General features: G+C 34.9%; 1 protein-coding gene across 1 annotated transcript in view; it reads left to right on the top strand.

Annotated features, from left to right (window-relative positions):
- The window catches only part of Ell2 (elongation factor for RNA polymerase II 2), a 71,467-nt gene that overhangs the window by 12,034 nt on the left and 36,804 nt on the right, over nt 1-22,629 (top strand). The window contains exon 2 of the mRNA XM_046428812.2: nt 4,877-4,924. Coding sequence (XP_046284768.1) covers nt 4,877-4,924 — 48 coding nt within the window. The remainder of the gene's footprint in view (nt 1-4,876; nt 4,925-22,629) is intronic.

Below are 22,629 nucleotides of genomic sequence, written 5' to 3'. Positions count from 1 at the left end.
TTTGCTGTGCTTTGGTATATGGTGGGAGGACCATCTGTGGACTGTATGACATGCTAAGAGGTTCTGCTGGCTACATGAAGGATTGGGAAGTACTTGAAGGAAGGAAGGAAAGCTTTTATCTAGGTGCCAGGTGATAAGGGCTTGAAATGGGCCAGGGGCTTTAAAGCTACAGACTAAGCTTATGTTGAGGAAGTCTGCAGCAGACTGGCTGGAATTGATGATTGGTAACCCTAGAGCCACCTTGACATCATTTTTCTTGGTGCCTGATATTCAATCTGTTAGCACATCTTATCAGTCTTCTTTGGGAATGTCTGCACTGTCCACCATCTCTTTTGGGCTCTAGATATAGTTATACTAATTTAGGCCTTTATCACTACTTCCAGGGTATTTCTAAAGCATCACTCGAGCTGTTTTCAAAGACATTTCCCCAGCCCTCCCCTACCCCAATCCATCTGTTTTACTCATGGCTGAAAGAGTTGCCTTCACCCAAAACATTTGTTTCAGCAGCTCACTTTCTTATCCAGAAAAGGAAAAGCCCCCAGTTATTTATCCCGTGGGAGGCAAGACTTAAAGATCATTAGTACGAGGCTATGGAGGATATTAAGGCAGGATTCTTTCACAGGGTGATAAATCTTTAGGGTGGATATCCTGAGATCTGAAATTTAAATTATTGTCCTATTTATTCTGTAACAGATAGAATCTAAAAGCAAAGGCAAATTTTGAGGACAGCAAATGCTTAGGCAGGAGCCTTGGGTTCAATAGCCTTTATGTTGTGTTTTAGTGTGAAAGAATTTTGTATATACACACACCTTCCCTCTTCCTAGACAGTACCAATTCCTGTCTCCTTGCTTTTTTCCTCAGGGCACTCTCTCTCCCTGGAGTTTGTTTTTTTTTTCTAATCTATTACTCAAAGTCTATTTTTTTTTTCCATAAATCTTTTGACTTTTCTGACATCTATTAAAATTCATGCTCTCCTTTCCTTTCTGAGAATGCTTACTATACTTCCCAGTAGGACTTAACCCAGTACTTAACATCAGGTATCCCCCCAATTAAAATATGAACTCTGAATTGAGGAATTAGGCATCCATATTCTTGTACCTTCCAAAGGAGATATGTGTATTACAAGGTAATACAAGAAAAGTAGCAAGATGCAGGGTACAGTGGCATACAGCTGTAATCCAGCCACTCAGGAGGCTGAGGCAGGAGAATTGTAAATTCAAGGCTAACTTCAGCAACTTAGCGAGACCTTAAGCAATCTAGAGAGACCATGTCTCAAATTTTTAAAAAGGACTGGAGGTGTAGCTCAGTGGTAGAGTGTCCCTAAATTCAGTCCCCAGTATAGAGAGAAAGAGAGAAGGAAATTAGCAAGGCCCAGCTTAGTTATTACTGAACCACAGGGACTGGGAAGGACTGGGGATAGAATGGTGGGCATCAACTATTATTTCCAATTTCTCTTCTGGATTTGGAATTCTGATTCTAATGACATATAATTGATTAATATAATATGGGGTTGGGGACAGGAGATGTAAAGAGACTATAAATTCTAAAGTTGTAAGACTGAAAAACCAAGAGTAAAGAAATGTCATTGCCAGGACAGTAGGAAAGAGGTACCAGTTTGGTTGGGGAGGCTGGAGATGCGAGAGTTAGTGTTTGCCAATCAGTAAAAGTTTGCTGTATCGAGAGTTTCTAATATAAAGCACCCTGTATGCAGGAGTAAACAGACAATTGTAGAAAAATGCCAGATGAGGACTGGAGAAGAGATTTAGTCATTTCCAACAGGTATGGTGAACCTCCAGAAAGGAGTGGGTATAGAAAGAGGAAAGGAAGCTAGCTTTTGAAATGAAATGTATGATCAAACACCTGAGAATACTGGTGTCTCTAAGTACAAGGAAGAGGTAATATACAGTGGAGAAATCAGCAATCTGAAAATTGGGGGGAAAAAAATCTCATTTATTTGACAAAGAAGAGATGATGAGCATGATGGAGAATTTCAAGTTCCAGAGAAGTGAAGGCAGCATATGAATTGAAAGTAGTCAAGTAGGAAAGTGTAATCAGCCTCCAAGGAAATGGTCAGATTCAGGAGATAGGGCTGATGGACACATTGTTAAAGCTGGAACCTGAAAAAGTAGGCCCAAATCTCCATCATGTCGGTTTAGGCCCCAACTTCCTTAACAAGACTCCTATAGTGCAAGAATTAAAATCAAGAATTAATAAATGGGATAGATTCAAACTAAAAAGCTTCTTCTCAGCAAAAGAAACAACCAGTGAAGTAAATAGCCTACAGTTTGGGAGCAAATTTTTACTATTTGAACGTCAGATAGAACACTAATCTCTAGGATATATAAAGAACTTAAAAATCTTAACACCACAAACACAAATAACCCAATCAATAAATGGGCCAAGGAAATGAACAGACACTTCTCAGAAGAAGATATACAATCAATCAACAAATATATGAAAAATGTTCAACATCTCTAGCAATTAGAGAAATGCAAATCAAAACTACTCTAAAATTTCATCTCACTCCAGTCAGAATGGCAGCTATTATGAATACAAATAACAATAAGTGCTACCGAGGATGTGGGGAGAAAGGCACATTGCTGGTAGGACTTCAAATTGATGCAGCCAATATGGAAAGCAGTATGGAGAATCCTTAGAAAACTGGGAATGGAACCACCATTTGACCCAGCTATCCCACTCCTCAATCTATACCCAAAGGACTTAAAAACAGCATACTACAGGGACACAGCCACATCAATGTTAGCAGCATAATTCACAATAGCTAAACTGTGGAACCAACCTAGATGTCCTTCAGTAGATGAATGGATAAACAAAATGTGGTATATATACACAATGGAATATTATTCAGCATTAAAAGAGAATAAAATCATGGCATTTGCAGGTAAATGGATGGAGTTGGAGGATGTAATGCTAAGTGAAGTTAGCCAATCCCCAAAAACCAAATGTCAATGTTTTCTATGATTTAAGACTGCTGATTCATAATGTGGTTGGGATGGGCAGGGGTGGGGCATGGGAGGATTAGATGAACTCTAGATAGGGCAAAAGGGAAAAGAGGAGGAAGGGTAAGGGAGGGGGCACAGGGGTAGGAAAGATGGTGGAATGAGATGGACATCATTACCCTAAGTACATGTATGAAGGCACGAATGGTGTGACTCTACTTTGTGTACAACCAGAGATATGAAAAATTGTGCTTTATATGTGTAATATGAGTTGTAATGCATTCTGCTGTCATATATAACAAATTAAAATTTTAAAAATGAAAAAAACAAAAAAGCTGGAACCTGAATCTGTGTTACCTAACTTGTAGGGCCACCTACTTCAACACAAAGTACGGCTTCTAGCCTCAGCAACTTTTATTACTTCAGGAAGAGTAAGTTTAGCCATGGAAGGTAGTTGGATGGGGGTTTTCTTCTAAAGAATAGTATCTGTATTTTCTACTTTTTTTATACCTTTATTTTATTTTTTATTTTTATGTAATGCTGAGGATCAAACCCAGGGCCTTGCACATGCAAGGCAAGCACTCTACTGCTAAGCCATAACCCCAGCCCATGTATTTTCTATTTTTTAAAAAAAGCCTATGAATTAGAATGATTCACTACTAAAAATTGTGTTTTAAAAATTCAAGCACTATGTTTTTATCTTCCCTTTTTAAGAAACCCATTTTTCCCTCACCAGAAATGAATTTGTCCCCCAGTAGTACTTTGATTCTATTAATAAATCTAGAGTTAAATTATCTTTTCTTGGTGGTCAGACAGTGATAATAGTTTGCATTATAATTTTTCCTCAAGATGTTACCCATTTTTGTAAATAATATTACTGCTTTATATTTTATATTGAGGTTTTCTATCTTTTAAAGAGGCACTATACTCCCCCACCCCAGTTATTATAATCCTGATTAGTAAACTTTTAAATCTGCAGATAAGTTTCAGGAAGTAATTAGAAGTAGTAGGTGATATGCTGTAGTTTATGGGAAGGACACTTGGCCACCTCTATGGGCATGGCAGGGGTGGGGTGGGGTGGGGGTGGATCAGGGGGGTGAGAGGGGGTGCGATAAAGATTAGACCAGAAACCTTTTTTTCTGTTTGTGGATTTGGATATAAGGGTGTGAAAAATAATTTACAGACTGCCATCACTATTAAGTACTATTCAAAGCTGATTTTCTTATAGATGCCTTCTAACAATTTAGAAAAGCATTCCCATGGGAAAACATATTGGTAACTTTGGATATAGAAAATTATGCTGGGGATAGTGACTGATAATTAAAATTACAGCATAACTCTGTGATACAATACTGAAGTTATAAAGATGACAAAACTCATAATTAAAAAAACAAAAAGCACTGATCTAGGAATTATGTTCTTCTAGAAAGAATCTGTGAGAATATTGGTAACCTGTGTGACCTTCAAGTAAAAGCTTGATAAAATGTGAAAAAGTGGAAAACTTGAGTTGATTCCTGAATATTTTAATTTTATATTTGTATTGGAGTTTTTTAAAATTCTCCAATTATCTCTTCCTTTTCCTCATCTGTATTAAAAATATGTCAGGAAATTAAGCAAGAATTTTTAATATACAATTGAATTAGAATACTAATTAGTTTTACAAATCATGTTAGCCAATTTCAAAAACACCATTAGCTACACAACCAAAAAATACCTTTAATTTATATGGTTCAGAGAAATGTAAACAGGTTGTCAAAGCATTGTAATATGTTGACATCTGAAAGTAAGCACATGGTGAAAAGACGTTTTCATATACTATGGCACTGACTAAATACATCAATTTAAAGTTTATGTATTTAGTTCTGTGTCACCATAACCGAGGTTTACATTTTTGTTTCTTATGTTTCTTTTAACAGAATTCAATTCCTTTTCGACCTTCGATTCAGTTCCAAGGGCTTCAAGGGGTGAGTACTGTTATTGATTGAGCAAAAATATTTAATATTCTTTTTATATGCCACAGAGTTTGAAATTTACTTTAACTTGGCACTCTTAATATCATTGGTCACTCATATTTGGCGAACTTTGTGACTAAACAAAAGTTTCTGACTTCTTTGATTAAGACACTTGAATTATCTTTTTTTTAATTTCTTTAAAAGATAATTCAGATATAGCTATTGAGAATTTTTTTCCTAAATCATGAATAATTGCATATTTGAACCTTTTATTGAAGGTTCAAACATCAAAGTTTTGTATGAATGTTTTATTTGCCACAACAAAATCTCCATAAAGAATTATTTATTTCAAGCATGTTATAAATATGTGATTTTGTTACTATTAATAAAATTTGCTGTCTGTACCCTCAATTTTAAAAATTATATATGCTAGGAAATGAGATGTATGAATAGAAATTAAGCTTTTTCAGTGTATAAAATGAACCATTTTCTGTGTCTATTTTATTGCTATAATAAAAAGCAAAATATGCTGGGGTGTAGCTCAGTGGTAAGGACGTGTGAGAGGCACTGGGATAAATCCCCATCACCAAAAAAAATGCATAATATGTGATAACTTTTAATAAAATTGACCAATGTATTGTGTGTTTGCAGTATATAATAAATTTTACAATAATATCAATATTATTTTAAGTTATTATTATTAATATTTGATAGTAACAAAATAGACTGCTTCCTCATTGAAGTTAATATGCATTTCTGTCCCTATGTACTGGCTTATAGTATGGATATCTGGAAGATCTGTAAGATCGAGCTATGAAAAAGGCAAACTGAGGGAGGATGATCATACTCTTGTTTATTCTAAATCTATATGCTTATGATTTTTTAATGTTACAAAATGCAAAAATGTTCATGTAAATAAATACAGTAGTTCTAAACTTTACAACTTGAAGACATTTTGAGAGTCAGATTAATTATATCATTCAACTAAGAGTACAGTACTTCTAAATCTGTTGTGTAATGCTAACTTCAAGAAGATGTTTGTGTGGATGTCAGGGATTTTCTTCTAGTGACAGCTTTACAATGAAGTCCTTCCCCCCCCCCCCCCCCAGTAACTGAGTGTTCATGAATGGGATCCTAATTGGAACAAGCATTCTTCTGAATTCTGTTGTATAGCTTTTTAGGTAGTCTTTAGTGCTTACTGATTCTATATTTGAGGAGTTAGTTCGACCCTTTATGTAAGGCTTCTTGAGTTTTTCTGCAGGTTTTAATGGCATTGGTAATATTTGAAGGAATGTTCCAAAGGCAGACCTAAGTCCTTGAGTCCCAGAGGGCTCCATGGATTTTCAGAAAAGGGTTATTTGGAAGGGGAGAGCAATGGCTAAGGGGGAAAGTAAAGTTGGAGCTGCATTTCTCTCACTAGGGATCTTAAGGCCATACTTGTTGTGGGCTACTGCTTCCCTCAATTCTCTCTTTAATCCAGTTGGGACATTAAGGTTAGGGAAATGCAAGTAAAGGCTACTTTCTTAGGAGGCACTGAATTAGATTGGAAGACTAAATGATAGTGAACAATATATGTATGCTTCCAAACTTCCATTCTGACACTTGCAGCTTTTAGAAATCTTAGAAGGATCATGGTTTTCGCTGACATACTAATTGCCTCAGGACTTAAGCACCATTGCAAAGCAAGTAGATTATATTTGAAAGCTTGGGCCTTCTTTTCCAAATTCTCCACCTATCTTTCCCCATAGTGTTCCTGGCCCCATGTGTCCAAGCTTCCCTAGTTTTTATTTGCCTATAACACTCTTCTTCCCACTCTATCCCTTTCCTGAATATAGATTGCTGATAAAAATAATTTAGTTATAAATAGCTGGTAGGTTTAAATCTTAATGGATGTTTGAATTTTAGCAGATAAGCTTTTTAACCCAAGTGAATGGTGGTTGGATTTGGTACAGAAGAGGGGTAAGGGGGCAGCAGATTGAGAGCTATAGGGTACTTGTTCCTACCTTGCTTATTCTGGATCTGTCTTCTTAACCGCGCCCCCCCTCCCTTTTTATTATTCTAACTGGGAACAAAATATATGGACTCAGCATTGTTTTAGAGCCTGCAGCTGCATTCCATCTGCCCTCCCCCCTTCTCTTTGCAGAGCTCTCCCCAGCCCTTTGGGACTTAGTAAAAACAAAGAGTCATTACAGGGGAAAGAGTGGGTTGGCACAGCCTACAGGGAATATGCAGAGCCATAAATGTGAGGGTCTTCTGTACAGTGTTCCTCTGTTTTTCTTGAGAGCCATGATAAGTTAGCATTACCCATGCTGATTGCTTAAAAGCCTTGAGGACGTATGCTTAAAGAGTTTTCCTATGCGGAAAATGCTTAGGATTTGAAATTGGAAGGTTTAAATTTAGATTTCCCTCCAAAGATACTTACCCTTAGTTAGAAATTTTGTCTTCTTACACCAGACATGATTGAAAATGCACCTTAACTATCATGATAGTGTCATGCAGGCATATTTGAAGCATAACTGAAGCCTGCTAAAATATCCTTTTAAAAGTGAGCATGGCATGTTAAAATTATCTCCTGTTTCCCTGAGGAGACTTATGCTAAGTACCACATGGTTATGCTGTTCCTTGTTACTAATTATAGGATTTTTCCCCCTCAGTAATGTCTTTAGGAGGCCAGAATTTGAGTCTTGGCAGGTTAACTTTTAAGTATATTTACTTTTCTGCTTGAACATATTCTCTTAGGTTGAAGTTAACTTCTAAATAAATTCAGATCGAAACATTAAAGTATGAGTAAAAATTCTAAGAATCATTGATAACTTGGATTTTTACCATCAGAGTTGAGCAGCAGCTTTTATAGCTTAAAAAATAAAAATAAAAAAAATTTATCTTTCACAGTTCAGCACACCCCTTTCCTTTAGTGAAAGAAGGCATTCAGGAAATTGGATGGTCACTGAAAGCATTTTCTGGATTCAAAAAGATAAAAATATCTATGGGAGCTGTTGATTTTGATAACTAAACTCATGAATGTCAGGAACTGGATACATCATCTAAATGCCTTGTTGATTCTGAAGGGTGGGGCCAACCAATTATCTTAACAGTTCTAATACATACCTAGGATACTTACTCATAACTAAAGGTTTACTGTGATTATAAATATCTATAGAGCAGCATATTTGTACAAAAAAGAGAGCTGATAAATCCATGTGGGCTACTGCATTGAAATGTTCAGGTTACAAATTCAGAGGGATGTGTTGGCATAATCTGCCCAGTTTCCAAAGGCTCTATCATTGTTGTCAAATGAGGTTTATAAAAGTCAGGATAGTTCTATCTCTACATTTTAACCAGACACTAAAAATGCAGCAGGTAAACATTTTTCAAAGATGTGCATTCTAACGAATTTTTAAAAACTGAACTCCATATTTTTATGCTTACTGAAAGTTTCTTATCTAAAGACATAGTTAATAGAGGCTATAGCTATAGCTACAGTGACTGTTCTTCACTCTATACTGTATATATAGCTTTAAAAGAAGAATTGCTGGAAGCAGATTTACATAGTATTTTCTCATAATGGCAATTGTTACAGATACAGTAACATAATTATTCCAAGTTATTGGAACATAATTATTCCAAACTATAAACAGTTGCCTAATCAATGAATATACTAATAGGTTAGTTTATCGTTCTGCTTATTTCTTATTTTATTGCACATTCTTTCTACTCTTATTGAAGGCAAGTGCTTTATCATGTACCTTAGAATGAAAAGACACAGGGATGTATAAGACATAGGCTTTCTCTCAGGGAACTCACAGCCTGACAAACACACATATACTAATACTCAGGAAATAATTAAAAATAAAGGATTTAACCAGAACCATCCACTAACAAGGAACTGTAGGAACAAGGGACTATCAGAAACAAGGTGTAGTGTGCATTAGGGACTGGTATGAATCAGCTTTTTAAACAAAGGTTTTGGTGGATGTAAAATGTAATATCCTGGCAGTAGGAATGTAAAATTCCAAGCCTATTAAGAACTGTGCTCACACATACACCACACAAACACACACAGACAGAGGTAGATCTGTGGAATAATTGAGATAAAATCTGAAATGGCAAGGTTTTCAACAGCAAATGATGGCCACACCTGCTGGCTCCTGGTGCTGTTGTTAGTTGATTTGCCTATGGCTTCAGGGACTGATGTCCAGGGATGATTCCTCTGGGCAATAAGAAACAATGTTAACTTTATCACAGTATGAGATTCCAGGCCTCAAATTAACTCAGTATTTGTCATGAGATTGCTGCTCCAAAATTCTAATTTAATTGCTTATTTCAGACTCAGCAATCTCAGAGGCTTTAGAAATTGGAAGTTAATTTTACATATATAATTTTTAGAAATGATTATTAAGAAAAGAATTGAATATAGAAAATATTTTCTTAAGAGTATTATGCATTTTCTACACTGAGTGAAACACTGCATTGCACACACTTTTCCAAGAATGAATAAGGAATAGCCAGCCAAACAAGTTCTAAATGTATGCCTCCCAAAAAGGCATGGTGACCTTCTGAAGTTTAAATCGGTATTTAACTAGTAACTTTAAAGGCTTGAATGGTGCTATAAAACTCATGGAAGAGAGTCATTAACTCCAAAGAACATAGAGTTGAGTTGAATTTTTCTTTTCTTTTCTTTCTTTTTCTTTTTTTTTCTTTTTTTTTTTTTTTTGGTTAAATCTTCAAGTTTAGCACAGCATTCAGAAATACTTTATTAATTATTCAATTTTCCTTGTGGGGGCTGGGAAGAAGATTTGAGTCTGAAAAACTAAATTATACAGTATTTGAAATTAGTAGGCAATTTCAACCGCCTTGAAAATGCTTCCCGCAGACTGCCCTTCTCTACCCGACTTGGTACCTGGGAAGCAAAGATAACTATCAGCTTGAAACAAGCAGTAAAGACAAAAATAAATCCCCAACACTGCCATTCCTTCTTAGATGATATACCTTTCCTCTGACTGCTTTCCCCTGCCACTTTTGGTTTGGCTAGCCCACTGGTTTTGCCAATGGTTGTGTTTAGTCAGTCTGCTCAGAAGGTTGCTGACTAACAGTTACCTTCATAATCTTGGCCCTGAATGTAATTAATACTAGAAGGATGTTAAAATTATATCCATTTATAATGGCAGCTCTGTTTTAATTTTTTAAATATTTCAGTGATTGATGTGTAGATAGCATTCATTTTAATGTTTACATTGAATGACAGCTCTAACCACGTTAGTTTATTAAGATATTAATAAAATTAAAAATTACCTAATTTTTAAAAATGTTTGAATTTGATACGTACACACACATACACACACACTTTTATAAATCTTATTTTAGCTAAGGGTCTGAGCTGCCCCTGGAAACTTGTTATCTCATACAATAAGGGAATCATAGTCTGAAACTACTGTAAATTGACCAGCTTCTCTATTTTATGTTAATATTCACCTCTGCCCTCCTTCTCTTTCTGGATAAGAACCAGCCTCTGCATTTGCTACATAAGCAGAAACAGTGAGCAAAATTCATTGTCCCTGTCTTCATAATATAACCAGGTACCACTATAGACCCCAAGCAAGATGAATCTAGGCCAGCTCTGCCTTCAAAGAGTTCAGAATAGCAGAGAGTGGGAGGGCAGCTGACTCTGTTTTAGGTGTTTGAAGAAACTATCTGAAAGTACTTACTGACCACAGCTTTGCACAGGCTTCAGAAAGGGCTATAGTAAGACAGGCCACCACAACAGGAGCACAGACAAGGGTACTCCTCTAGTCTGTCCTTCACCAAACCTCATCACCTTGGAAAACAGGGATTGGAACTATGACTGAAATCTGAAGATGCCACAAACACCATAAAGTGCTTAGCAATGAGTTGATTACTGGTTTTATTCAGCAAACATTCAGGCACTGTGATGGACAGTACAGATGAAGTAAATAAAACCTTAAAATGCTACTTCTTATTCCTAACTGACATTATCTGTTTGTTAAACTCTGCCACTGATGGCTTTTTTTTCCCTCACTAAAAACTAAAACTTGTGAAACTGAGTCATCTTCATTGCAGACAATGTCACTTTAATAGTACTCACTTATTTAAGCTTGGAAAATAATAATTTTACCCTTCTAGGTTTCCCATGGTTATTATACTTAAAACATCCCTTAAATTTGAACCCTAAGCATTATTTAATTATCTTTTGACCTCTCGCTATGCACAAGGCTCCATTCCAGACATACAAGACTATCTTGCAAGAGACTTACTTTTAAGAAATTCAAAATTGAAAGCAGGAAAAAGAAACCTTTGTAAAATTATGTCCAAGTCCCAAATCTTATTCCAAACAATATTTAATATGCACTTAAACAAATCTATGTGTCCTTGATTCCAAGGTATCATTTTGGTTTTTTGTTTTGTTTTGTTTTTGTTTTTTAACATTAAGTTCTTTGAACTTGGAAGTATTTCATGATCAGTGACATCTTGGTATGATGTCACAGTTTGTCAGTATTTTACATAGCAGTACATAAAATTCAGAATTTTCTTACAATTGCTGGTATCTTAGATTCAGTGAACAACAGCAATACAGTATTTAGAGAGTTCCTGTTTGCTGTAGTAAGGTTTTGCCTAGAATCTTTTCAGAAGCTTTCTTTGCTGAGTCCAGCCTTGACTGACTTGCTTATTACTAATAGCTTGATATGTTAGACAATATGGAAAAGTATATATTATAAATTTACAGGGAAAGTATATATTGTAGATTATATATATAAATTATATATATAATATATATGCATAGATATATGTGTATGTATATATTATACTAACATAATATATATTAATATTATATTAAACTGCTGTTTTGTTTTATTTATTTATTTATGTTTATGTGGTGCTAAGGCTCAAACCCAGTGCTTCACTTATGCTAGGAAGGTATATTTTTATAACCATTCTTGAATTGTGATTTAAACTGGAAAGAACAAGACTATGAAACAAAAATGTTCTCAACTTTGTCTTTGAGTCAAAAATGTTTACTTATCAAAGTAGCTTGTTTGAAAACAAGTTCAGAGGAAGAGTTTTATAGACTTAGGACTTTCAGCGCCCACAAACGTGCTTTGAATTTGCCATATCAGGCTAAGAATTTTCAAATTCCTCTAGGGTCTTATAATTTGTTCTATATTTAAAATAAATTGGACAAGCACCTATTCTATTATTTCATTTACAGATTCCAGTAATTTTTCAACAATTACCTTAAAATTTCTTGAATATTACTGCCAAGAACTCTATACTAAGCACTTGCAAATATTATTCTCATTTAATCCTCACAGCAATGCTATGAAGCAGATACTCCCATTGTGCTCATGTGTAAACTATACCTTTGAAGCTACATTACTTGCTGAAGTTTCTGCAGTATTATTTCTTATTATGTGTTGAAGGAGCCTGTACTCAGATCTAGGCATCTGTTCCCACTGCTGCACTAATGTACCTTTCCATAATAGTGTTTAATGAGCATTTTTATTTATTTTCACATTCACATAAACATTTGTTGAACATCTTCCTGACTAGCACAGGAAAGAGCGATGGTCATTGAGGCCTCAGAAAAGTGTGTTTGAGCTGAGGTTTGGATTATCAGGAGTTGGCGGACAAGGGGGTGGTGGGAATACTTTTCAGACCTGAGGTTCAGCATGAGCAAAGTGGCAATCTGGTATGGGAAATGCCCCCCACCTTCTTAAAATGTTAAAATTTCACCCTGAAGATCAGTGCTTCTTACTTATTAAGTCTCTCTGGAGGTATGATGAGATCTGGACATCTGGACTTTAAAGTTTTCCTCACAGGCTTCCTTATGATAGCTATATTCACTGTAATGAGAATATAAGTGTCCACATGTGTACAAACACATACACCTCTTCTCAGGAGAAGTTTTGTGGCTGTCATCAGTTTCTGAGTGAGATCTTTGACCTTTCTAATTAAATAAAACTACTTCTGTAGATGAATGTCTTTCAAACACAGTTATAGACAATTTTCATTAAGACAGTTTACTTTGTGATCCTTTACACATGTAGGTATTCACATTCACACTATTGTGTTGTCTTTTATTTAAAAGAATCCTGATCACAATCCACTAAATTAATGTCATGACTTTCTAGTAGGTTTCAGGCTATGGTTTAGGAAACACTGTAGGAGATCATCATCTATTTAAAAAGCTTTTAACCAGGGAGCGATGTTGCCAGATTTGCAATATAACATGCTTCTCCTATAGCTGCCTTGACTTAGTTATTCCTTATATATGGGAAGGATAGCTCAGCATTTATTATTTGAGCATTTGAATGGATGGTGAAGCCATTATTCATGATTTGAAATAGATGGCAGCAGGCAGAGATAAGAAGATATGGTATGTTTGGGACATGCTGTACATGTTCAGGTAACTTTCCAAACTTTGTTCTATCAACATGGAGCTATCTAGGAGGCATTAGCCTTGGAGATTTGGAGGAAAAGGATTTTTAAGAAACAACTTCAAAGGATTTTTTTCTATGGTTTAATTATTTCTGAATATCCTGTAGTAAGAAGAAAAAAGAGGCAGATTTACAGATGGATTTTTGGTATGAAGCTATATTTAAGAATTTTTTTCAACTATGAAGAATGCTGGTTTAGGAGTAGTGTTACTTTTAATTACTAGAAAGCTCCTTTTGTCAAATTTTGTTCACACTAATTAAGAACAATGGCAGGTTAACAGAGATGAACTATGGTATATTCATTCAGTGGAAGCGTATACAACAATAAAAAGTAGTAATGTAATTATAACTCTACAACATGGCAATGAAAACTCCAAGTGGGCAGAAAACTACATATGATATAACCTCATTTTTATAAAATTTAATAACAGGCAGAACCAAACAGCATAGTGTATAGGTTTTATATGTGATAAAATCTTTAGTAATCCCCCCCAAAAAATAATAATCACAAAAGTTAGAATAGTGGTTACCTCTGGTAGGGAAAGGCAAGCCAAAGATGAGGGACAGCAGATGGGTAAACATTGTTACTGCTGACATTCTACTTCTTGAGCGGTCAAGTTTACAGGTGTTCATTATGTCATCAGTCTTTGTAAGTCAAACTATACTTATTTGTAGAATCAAATATTACATAAATTAAAGCTTATTCTCATTATTATTTGTCATCTTCATAGATTAAATGAGAAAAACCTGAACATATTTTAATAGATGCCCAAAAGGCAGTTATCTATATTTCCTAATTGTTCTGTAAACATAAAAGAAGTTTTTGGATATGCCAAATTCAAATATGACAAGAATCTAGGAGAAAGGATGAATATTAAAAAGTTTTAAAACCAGGTTGAAAGAAGGAGATAGAGAAGGCAGGTCTTGAGAATTTATCTATAGCTAGACACCAGCTAAATATCTTACTAGTCAACTACTTGATAGAGATGCTTTGTCATCTATCAGAGGAGAAAGAAGTTTTCTCTGTCTGTAATCTCTCTCCTCAGTGGAAAGAAGGTACAGGCAGAGTTGCTGCTGTTATCAAGGACATAGGAGGAGAGAACCATTTTTCTGAGTTAACACTTGACAAGTTTTAGGAGGGGCATTGTAAAGTGTCCTGGGGGGAAAAAATATCCAGCCTGGAAAGGACAGATTAGGAGAATTAAAAAAATAGCAGTTAGTTGAATTTAAAAAGATGAGGTTCTTAGGGGGCTTGAGGTAACAAAACTCAGAATTCAATAGAGAACAGATTAAGAACCAAATTGGACCCACACCAGTAAGAAGTTGGTAGATATTTTAAAAGCTTAGAGTCTTTAATAATTACTCAATAAGTTATGTCAGGGATATCTTATTTTAGAATGAGAATATAAGGAATAGCCATATTTATGAATGCAATACTCTACTAATCTAAGAATTTCTTTCTTATGACTGATCTGAATGCTTTTTAGTTTCTTCAGTCTAAACCTGTTGGTATTCATTCAACTCAGCCTTCATAGATTAGGAAGAAGGTATTTGGGAGTATTCCATTTCCACTGAAGAGTATGGTGATGCTGACATATATTTCCACAGCTGTTGCCATAAAGGGAAACTTTGTGCTAAGGATACTTGTTGTTTTGTTTTGTGTAGGGGTTTTTTGTTTGTTTGTGTTTTTTTGGGGGGGAGTTGTTTTATTTTGGTACCAGGGATTGAACTCAGGGGCCCTCGACCACTGAGCCACATCCCCAGCCCTATTTTGTATTTTATTTAGAGACAGGGTCTCACTGAGTTGCTTAGCACCTTGCTTTTTGCTGAGGCTGGCTTTGAACTCATGATACTCTTGCCTCTGCTTCCTAAGCCACTGGAATAAATGTCGTGCTTGACAGTTTTTTTGTTATTTTTGTTGTTGTTGTTTTTTAAGGAAGATAGTATTCTGTTCCTTCTGTAGAGAATTTGAAGAATAAGATAACTATGATTAGTTTTGGATAAAGTGTTACATGTCATAATTTCTGACTCAGTAAGAAAACAATCTCTAGCTTCTTTAAAAAATACTCAAGGCAATTAAGACATGGAGGACCAGGGTCATAGTGATAACCTAAAGTATAATTTATTGTTTTTTTATACAGCCATTATTTTTTCTGATTGAAAAACAAAGTGAATGAACATTTTAGGATTATATAAAGTACATATACATGAATGAAGAAGAATAATAGAAATGTCCCCAACAGTGAAAGACCTTTTTTTGGATTTCTCCCAGTCTTTTTTTCATGCTTTTACATATACACTTTAAAAATTGTAATGGTAGTCTATTGTTTTTTTTTCCATTTAGCATAAGTCATGAAGTTTTAAGTAGCTGCCTAATATTTCATTGTATGAAATGAAACTATCATTTGTTTAGCCATTCTCCTATATAGTTTCTATATAACAATAATAGTACTAAGAACATCCTTGTGCATAAATATTTTATTTCACCACTAATTATTTTTTTGGGATAAATTCCTAGATGTAGAATTTACTAAATCAAACGATATTAAGGCTTTTCAAGTTTTTAGTAACTGCCACCAAATTGTCTACCCATCCCCAGAAAATTGCAGCTATTTTGGTTCCACAGCCCTTTGAAAGTTCTGTCTTTCAAGATGCATGATTTTTAAATTTCAAAGTTAATCATTTGATGTTTACAAACTGACAGTATGACATACTTGGTAATATCTGTTGTGGGTAAAATGTAGTGATGTTTTAGGAATCATGAAGTATTGTCAAATGTTTTACTGTTTGCATCTGATATTGCCATAAGAAATGGCTTTGATTTTTTTTTCATTTCCTTATATAATTTGTTTCTCCCAATATAGTGGGGGAAGTTTTTATTTTAGCAATCATAGATACTCTTTGAGATAATTACATTTTTTTCTAACTTTTAAAAATAATTATGCTAGATATGAATTTGGTGTCAACATACCTTATATATAATCAGAGATATGATAAATTATTGTATAATGGTGTATTAAGAATTGTAATGCAAAATAAATTTTAAAAAAGAAAAAAATAATTATGCTATTTATATAACACTTTACATATTTTGCTGTTCTGACATTTTTATGTACCAATGTTTATGGTCCTAATAATTTAGTGTTTTTGGATTTCCACCCTCATCTTTACATGCCTGCCTTCTTTAAAAGAACATTGCAAACTTCTCATGAAGCCTGGTGATGTGGATCTCTTTCTTTTTATGGGGCAATGCAGTGAGCTATTGACAACGGGATAAACTGGGTTACTACCTCATCTAGTTCTTTTGTCCTGATGTGTGTGGTGCTACCTCCTAGCAGAATTAAATAACAAACTAGAAGATAATCAAGCAGAAGTTCTATGATGTTAATTATCCAAATATAGTAATTGCATTAAATGTTCATATGTAAATCTCTGCCCCTTGTTTGATAGCATAGTGATGTCTGAGTTTTAAATTTTCAAATGGTCAAAGAATGTGAATACATAGGTTTATGTGAATACATAGGTTTGTGTGAATATATAGGTTTATGTGAATACATAGGTTTGATGGCTTTGTTAATAGCCCAGCTATACTATCCCTAGAAACATTTCAGTCTTATATTTCTTACAATCATAAATCAATTTATCTAAGAGGATTAACAGGCCCTCTTATTTATATCAGACATGCCAAGTGTCTTAGAAGTCAGAGCTATTTTGTTCTAATTTAGCTCTGGAGGTGCTTTACATATTGACACCTGTGAAGTCAGACATAGTTTTACTTTATAGACTAGGAAAAATTAGCAAATGAATTGAACTTGTGAGTAGAACCAATTTTTTTGGCATAGACCCTAACACAGAAATGTAATGTCAGAGCAGATATTTGGGGCGGGAGAGGGAAAGAAATATGAAAATTTAAATACTAAGACCTTATTCATATTTATTCACTTTTAGGGGTATCTATAGCTTTGGCACAAGCAAAAAAAACACAAGTCTTTCAGAAATTGTTTGTATTTATGAAGACTGAATGCTGTAAAGTCACAAAGTTGTAGTTCCCATGAGAACCCTTAATTCTATTTCTTTGTTTCTTTGTTGTGCTGTAGCTAGTATCTGGGATTCTCTGGAGCTCTGAAAGCAGTGTATTTTTTTTTTTTTTTTTTTTTTTTTTTTTGTGGATAGGACACTTGGGAAGCAATGTTTGCTACCCTGCTGGAGTATCAGAGCATCTGAGATTTTTCAGCCTTTTAAGGATATCTATTGTGGCTGATTTGGCCCTGTACCTTTTTAATCTATACTTTGAGTTCAGGATGGTTAGAAATATTGCCAATCTTTTTACTTTTTTTTCTAGATAGCTTCTATTGCTTTCATTGACACCAATACTAAAGTTCAGACCTGGAAGGCTTGTAACCCTTAGGTAAATGCAAATGATTCAGAATCAGTGGAGTCACTTATGATTATCTATAGGGTGCTTGTTACCATTCTTTGACCATTTGAAAATTTAAAACTCAGACATCATTATGCTTAAGGAAGACATATGTGCTTGTATCAAACAGAACAAGTAGGAGCAGGAACTCCCCAGTGTTGTCCTTATATCACCAGAGCAAACACATTTTGGTGCATACTATGTGCTGGGCCTTATGCCAAGCACCTTAGATGGGTTATATCCGAACTTCACAACAGTCATGTGAGATGGGTAATATTATTATCTACATTTTACTGGGAGGACACTGAGGATTGCTGAGGTTAATTACTTGCTCAAGGTAATGCAGATGGTAGACTCTGGAGCCAGAATAGGAAACTGGGCAGTTCATTTCAGAGCCCATGATCAGGCACACTAGATGTGTTCAGTTCAGTTTTGCAAAATCTAGGCTGTTCCCTTTCCATCTGTGTGTGAAAAAGAAGTTTATACTTTTTCTTCTCAAGCCATTAAGGGAGGGCTAACTTAGAAATGGAAATGGCAGGGGATTCAGTTTTACAGAATGCTGGCAGCTGGAAGCTTCCAGCTGCCAGCAACAGAAAGCATTCTTAAAAGGAGTGGGAACAGCAGGATGCCATTTCCTAGTTTCCTATCTTTAGTGTCAGCATTGATTCCCATTAAAAGGTGGCATGTGTGTTTCTGAACATGTCTTTGGTAATTGTCATTTTAGGTGTGATTGAATATTACATGTCTTCTTGTTTCTCCATCTCTAATGTAGACCATGGCTTTATGCCTTTGGTCCCACAGGCTTTTATGATGTTACCACAGTGGCTGCCTCAGCAGTCCCAGTCCCCCATCATCCATTCCCTCAACCAGAGCAGCTCTGACTCTTTGTAATCCATGGTGGGTTTTCTCATAAGATTTATTTTGAGAAAAAAATACAAAATTATGTATAGCTTAAGTGGGGGAGTTGAAAGTAATTAATGTTGAAAACAGAATTAAAAGCTAAATACAATTTCAAATCTACATGGAAATGTTTTTTTAGATTTTTATCTATTTATTTTTATTTTTTAGTTGTAGATGGACACAGTATCTTTATTTTATTTATTTATTTTTAGGTGGTGCTGAGAATCGAACCCAGTGCCCCACAGATTCTAGGCAAATGCTCCACCACTGAGCTACAACCACAGCCCAGATTTTATCTATTGTTTATCTTGGTGAATTCATAATTTCTAATGGTAGTGTTGATGGGGTTTGGGTAAAACCATGTGTTTTGCAAAATCTAGGGCCTGGGCCACTTTTCAAAACCTCTGTTGATATTAAGGACTCTCATCTGTCAAGTTATAGTCTCTACCCACAGCTACAAAAAGACTGCAGGCACAGATTCTAGAACTGCCCATGTTTGCCAGTGATTCCTTCTAGTATCATGCAAGATACTAAAGAATTAAGAATTAAGCTCTTAAGAATTAAGAATTAAGCTCTTAATGTTATCCTTACACAATTCTCATGTTCTTTACAAGGTTTCCTTTAAAAAAAAAAAAAATGGAGCCCAAGACCACAAAAGTGCATCTCACTCTCAGGTGTCCACAGTCCTTCCTTTAAATGTGTACACTGCTCTATTGCTTGCTTCTCTGAATGAATCTCCTTGCGACAGCTTTCTTCAAGATTCCAGGGAAGCAAGAAGAGCAAATGAATTGAAAGTTGCCAGTCATATTTATTATTCATTTATTTATTTTGTAGAATTCAGGTTTGGGCTTTGTTTCTGAGAAACAAACCTTTGAAAAAAATAATTCTGCTTCCTAGTTGACCAGAATTACTAAATATAGAATTGTTTAGTGTTGTCTCCATAAGTTCTTTAAAATATGAAGTGGCTTTAAAGAAGCAGAGTCATATTTTCAAGTGGAATTTTTTTTGGAACCAGAATTTCTGTTAATATTTTCATAAGATGAGATACACTTTTAAAAAAGAAAAGCATATGATATAAATGTAAGTTCCACAAACCCAGGAAGCCATTTGGCCTGGGGTTTGAGGGCTAAACATAGCACAAGAGAGGTCAGAAAGTTTCTTTTCCTGACGTTTGTGCCACACAGCAGCAGCTGTATGAGCTTTCTTCCTCCTTTCATTTTATTTATATTTGCCTCTTCTTGGAAGTCCAGTTTTCCACAGACTCTTAAGTAATGCATTTCATTTTTATATTCATTTTTATAAATTTATTTCTGAGTGAATTTAATCTATTCCAAGTTTCCAGATAAATCCAACAAATATTTATCAAATATCTGTTATGCCCCAAATATATATATATATAAAATATTTATAAGACCATGGTTCTAACCTCTAAAAACAGTCTGGTGAAAGAAAAAGACACATAAATAAGTACTTAGTGTACAGTGTAGTGAAGACAGTAGTAGAGGTGAGGAGACTCAGGGGGCCCATAAAAGGGACCTCTGAACCTACCTCCCTGGGAAAGGAAAAGTTCCCTGAAAGAGGAAGGGATTCCTGATCTGAATTTTAAATGAAGGTTAATAAATTAGCAAGAGCTAAAACAAGACATAGGGACCCAGGCTAGTGTGTTCGGTGCCTAATGGCACAATATTGTTTCTAAAACAAAATATAAGATAGAGAATAAGGCCCAGTTAAACTGGTTTAGTTGCAAGTGTGCTAGTCTATTGGGAAGGAACCTTATATATCCTATTAAGGAGCATGAATACTGAAGAGAGAGACATGAAAAAGTAAATGATGCTTGGGATTGACATAAAATTGGCATTTTATGAAAACAATTTTAATAAAAACTGAGTGTTTTAGGGGATAACTGAAGAATGATTTAGAGGATGGGATTGAGAAGGGTCCAAAATGGAGGCTGAGGGCAAATTGTCCACAATAAGAAAAGGTAATATTGAACCAAAGCAGAGGATGTAGATGAACACATACACTTAAGAAATAATTTAGGAGGGAAAGGCAGTAGGACTTATGATGACCTAGATTTTGAAAGGGCTGAGGTTGTGTGAAAAAGAGAAGTCAAGGTCAACTCCTCAGGTTGTCAGTAACCTCAGTCACTAAATGAATGGTGATTTGTTAACTGGGAAGTAGACAATGGGGCTCAGGGGTGGTTTTAAGGATCTGATGATAATTTAGTTCATTTTTATACCAACATTGATTCTGTGTGTGGGAAGGGGAGTTACATTTTGGAAGTAACTGGTTAATAAAACAAAATGAAATTCAATTTTATGATAAGAGATGCTGAATTCCAATAGCCATTGAGGAGGCCCTTGTGCTTAGTCCAGCTATGACTACATTTTGAACAAACTACTGGCTTTCTCACTTTTCTTCCAAAAGCTACTTTAGCATTTGCTTCACTTTTGCATTCATTTTTAAACAGACTATTTCATTTTCTCATGCTCCATGAGCCAAATATTTTTCCCTCAATACAGTATCTCTAGTTTCTGTTATTTGCATCTTTGCCCTGCCAAAAATTGTCATCCCCCCTTTTTTCCTGGAAATACCCAGCTACCAACCAACTCATACCCAACCACCTGGTTTCTTCTAAATAATTTTTAGCCATGAAGCTACAAAATGAGTCATAACAAAACTAACTTTGAAGCCCCCTTTTAGCTGGTGAAACCAACATTGGTTAATTGTTTTTTAAAAATAAAAGGTGAGTTCAGTTAATTAATAAATTCAGTTACATTAAGGGACTTATCACATCCAAGATATATTAATTTATTCATTCAATCTCATATGTTTATGTAAAAATGCATATGTCTGTCTATGTACACACACAATTGGCAAAACACCTTACAGTCATCTTTTACTTCTCTCTTTTATTCCTCACATTTAATATGTCTAGAAATTCTGCTATCTCTAATTGAAAAATAAATACCTTTCTCTCTATTTCCTGGACCTAGCTACTATCATCTCATGTCTGGATTTCTATTACATATGTGCAACAATAGCAGGGATTTTTGTGAGGTTTATTCAATTGTATATTGCAGAAATTTAAACATTGCCCAGCACGGTAGCACTTGGTTAATATATGTAGAATAAATTAAATAAATGAATCAATTAGTTAATCAACATCACCTCATCTGACACACCAGAAGGCTGTCTTTGTATTAATTGAGTAATTATATTCAGAGAGCCAACAATTACTCGGCAGTTTCTTCAGTTTCATTTATATAGCAATTTGGGTGTACTTGATTTTTTAAAATGAGTACTTGTATTCTATAGATGTTATTGCTTACTTATAATTTCAAATAAAATTAGTTTTGAAATGTTGCCACCAATGTTTTCTCCAAAAGGGTCATAAATTTCGAAGAATACATCAGAAATGAGAGTGCTATTCTAAGTAATCATTTTTCCAGTAACTCTGGATCCTACCAAAATCAGGGAAGAGCTCAGTATTAGGCTGTTCTACTCTCCAATCCAGAACTACTTAAGAAATTCTAATATTGGATCTCACAGAGCTATATGAAGAACAACAAGGAAAGCTATTTTGTTTTACTTTATAAACATCTTACTAAAAGGGAAGAACTCAAAGAAATAAATGGACTTATTTTGTCCTGAATTATTTATGTTAATTGCTACAAGAACTGAATTTTTTTGGATAACTGCCAATATTTCTCTTTGTGCTAGATGAAGTTGGCATTTTGTACTACTCTCCTCAGCAAAGTATCTCTCTCATATGAAATTCCAGATGTAGAAACACATGCAAGAAAGTATTTTGGAATCTCTCCACTTCCCACCCTTCTTATCTTCAGAAATACTTAGCTCTTACTGATCTCTCTAATTCTTAACTTTTTTTATTGCTGGTGAAGGATGCCCTCTCCTTCCTACTCCTCCCCCAGCATTTGTTTGCA

This window comes from Marmota monax, unplaced genomic scaffold, assembly GCF_021218885.2.
Source record: "Marmota monax isolate L192 unplaced genomic scaffold, Marmota_monax_Labrador192_F-V1.1 WCK01_AAM20220418_F8-fsc00018, whole genome shotgun sequence".
Taxonomy (NCBI): domain Eukaryota; kingdom Metazoa; phylum Chordata; class Mammalia; order Rodentia; family Sciuridae; genus Marmota; species Marmota monax.
Note: the sequence above shows the minus strand (reverse complement) of the source record. Positions and strands in the feature narration are given on the sequence as shown.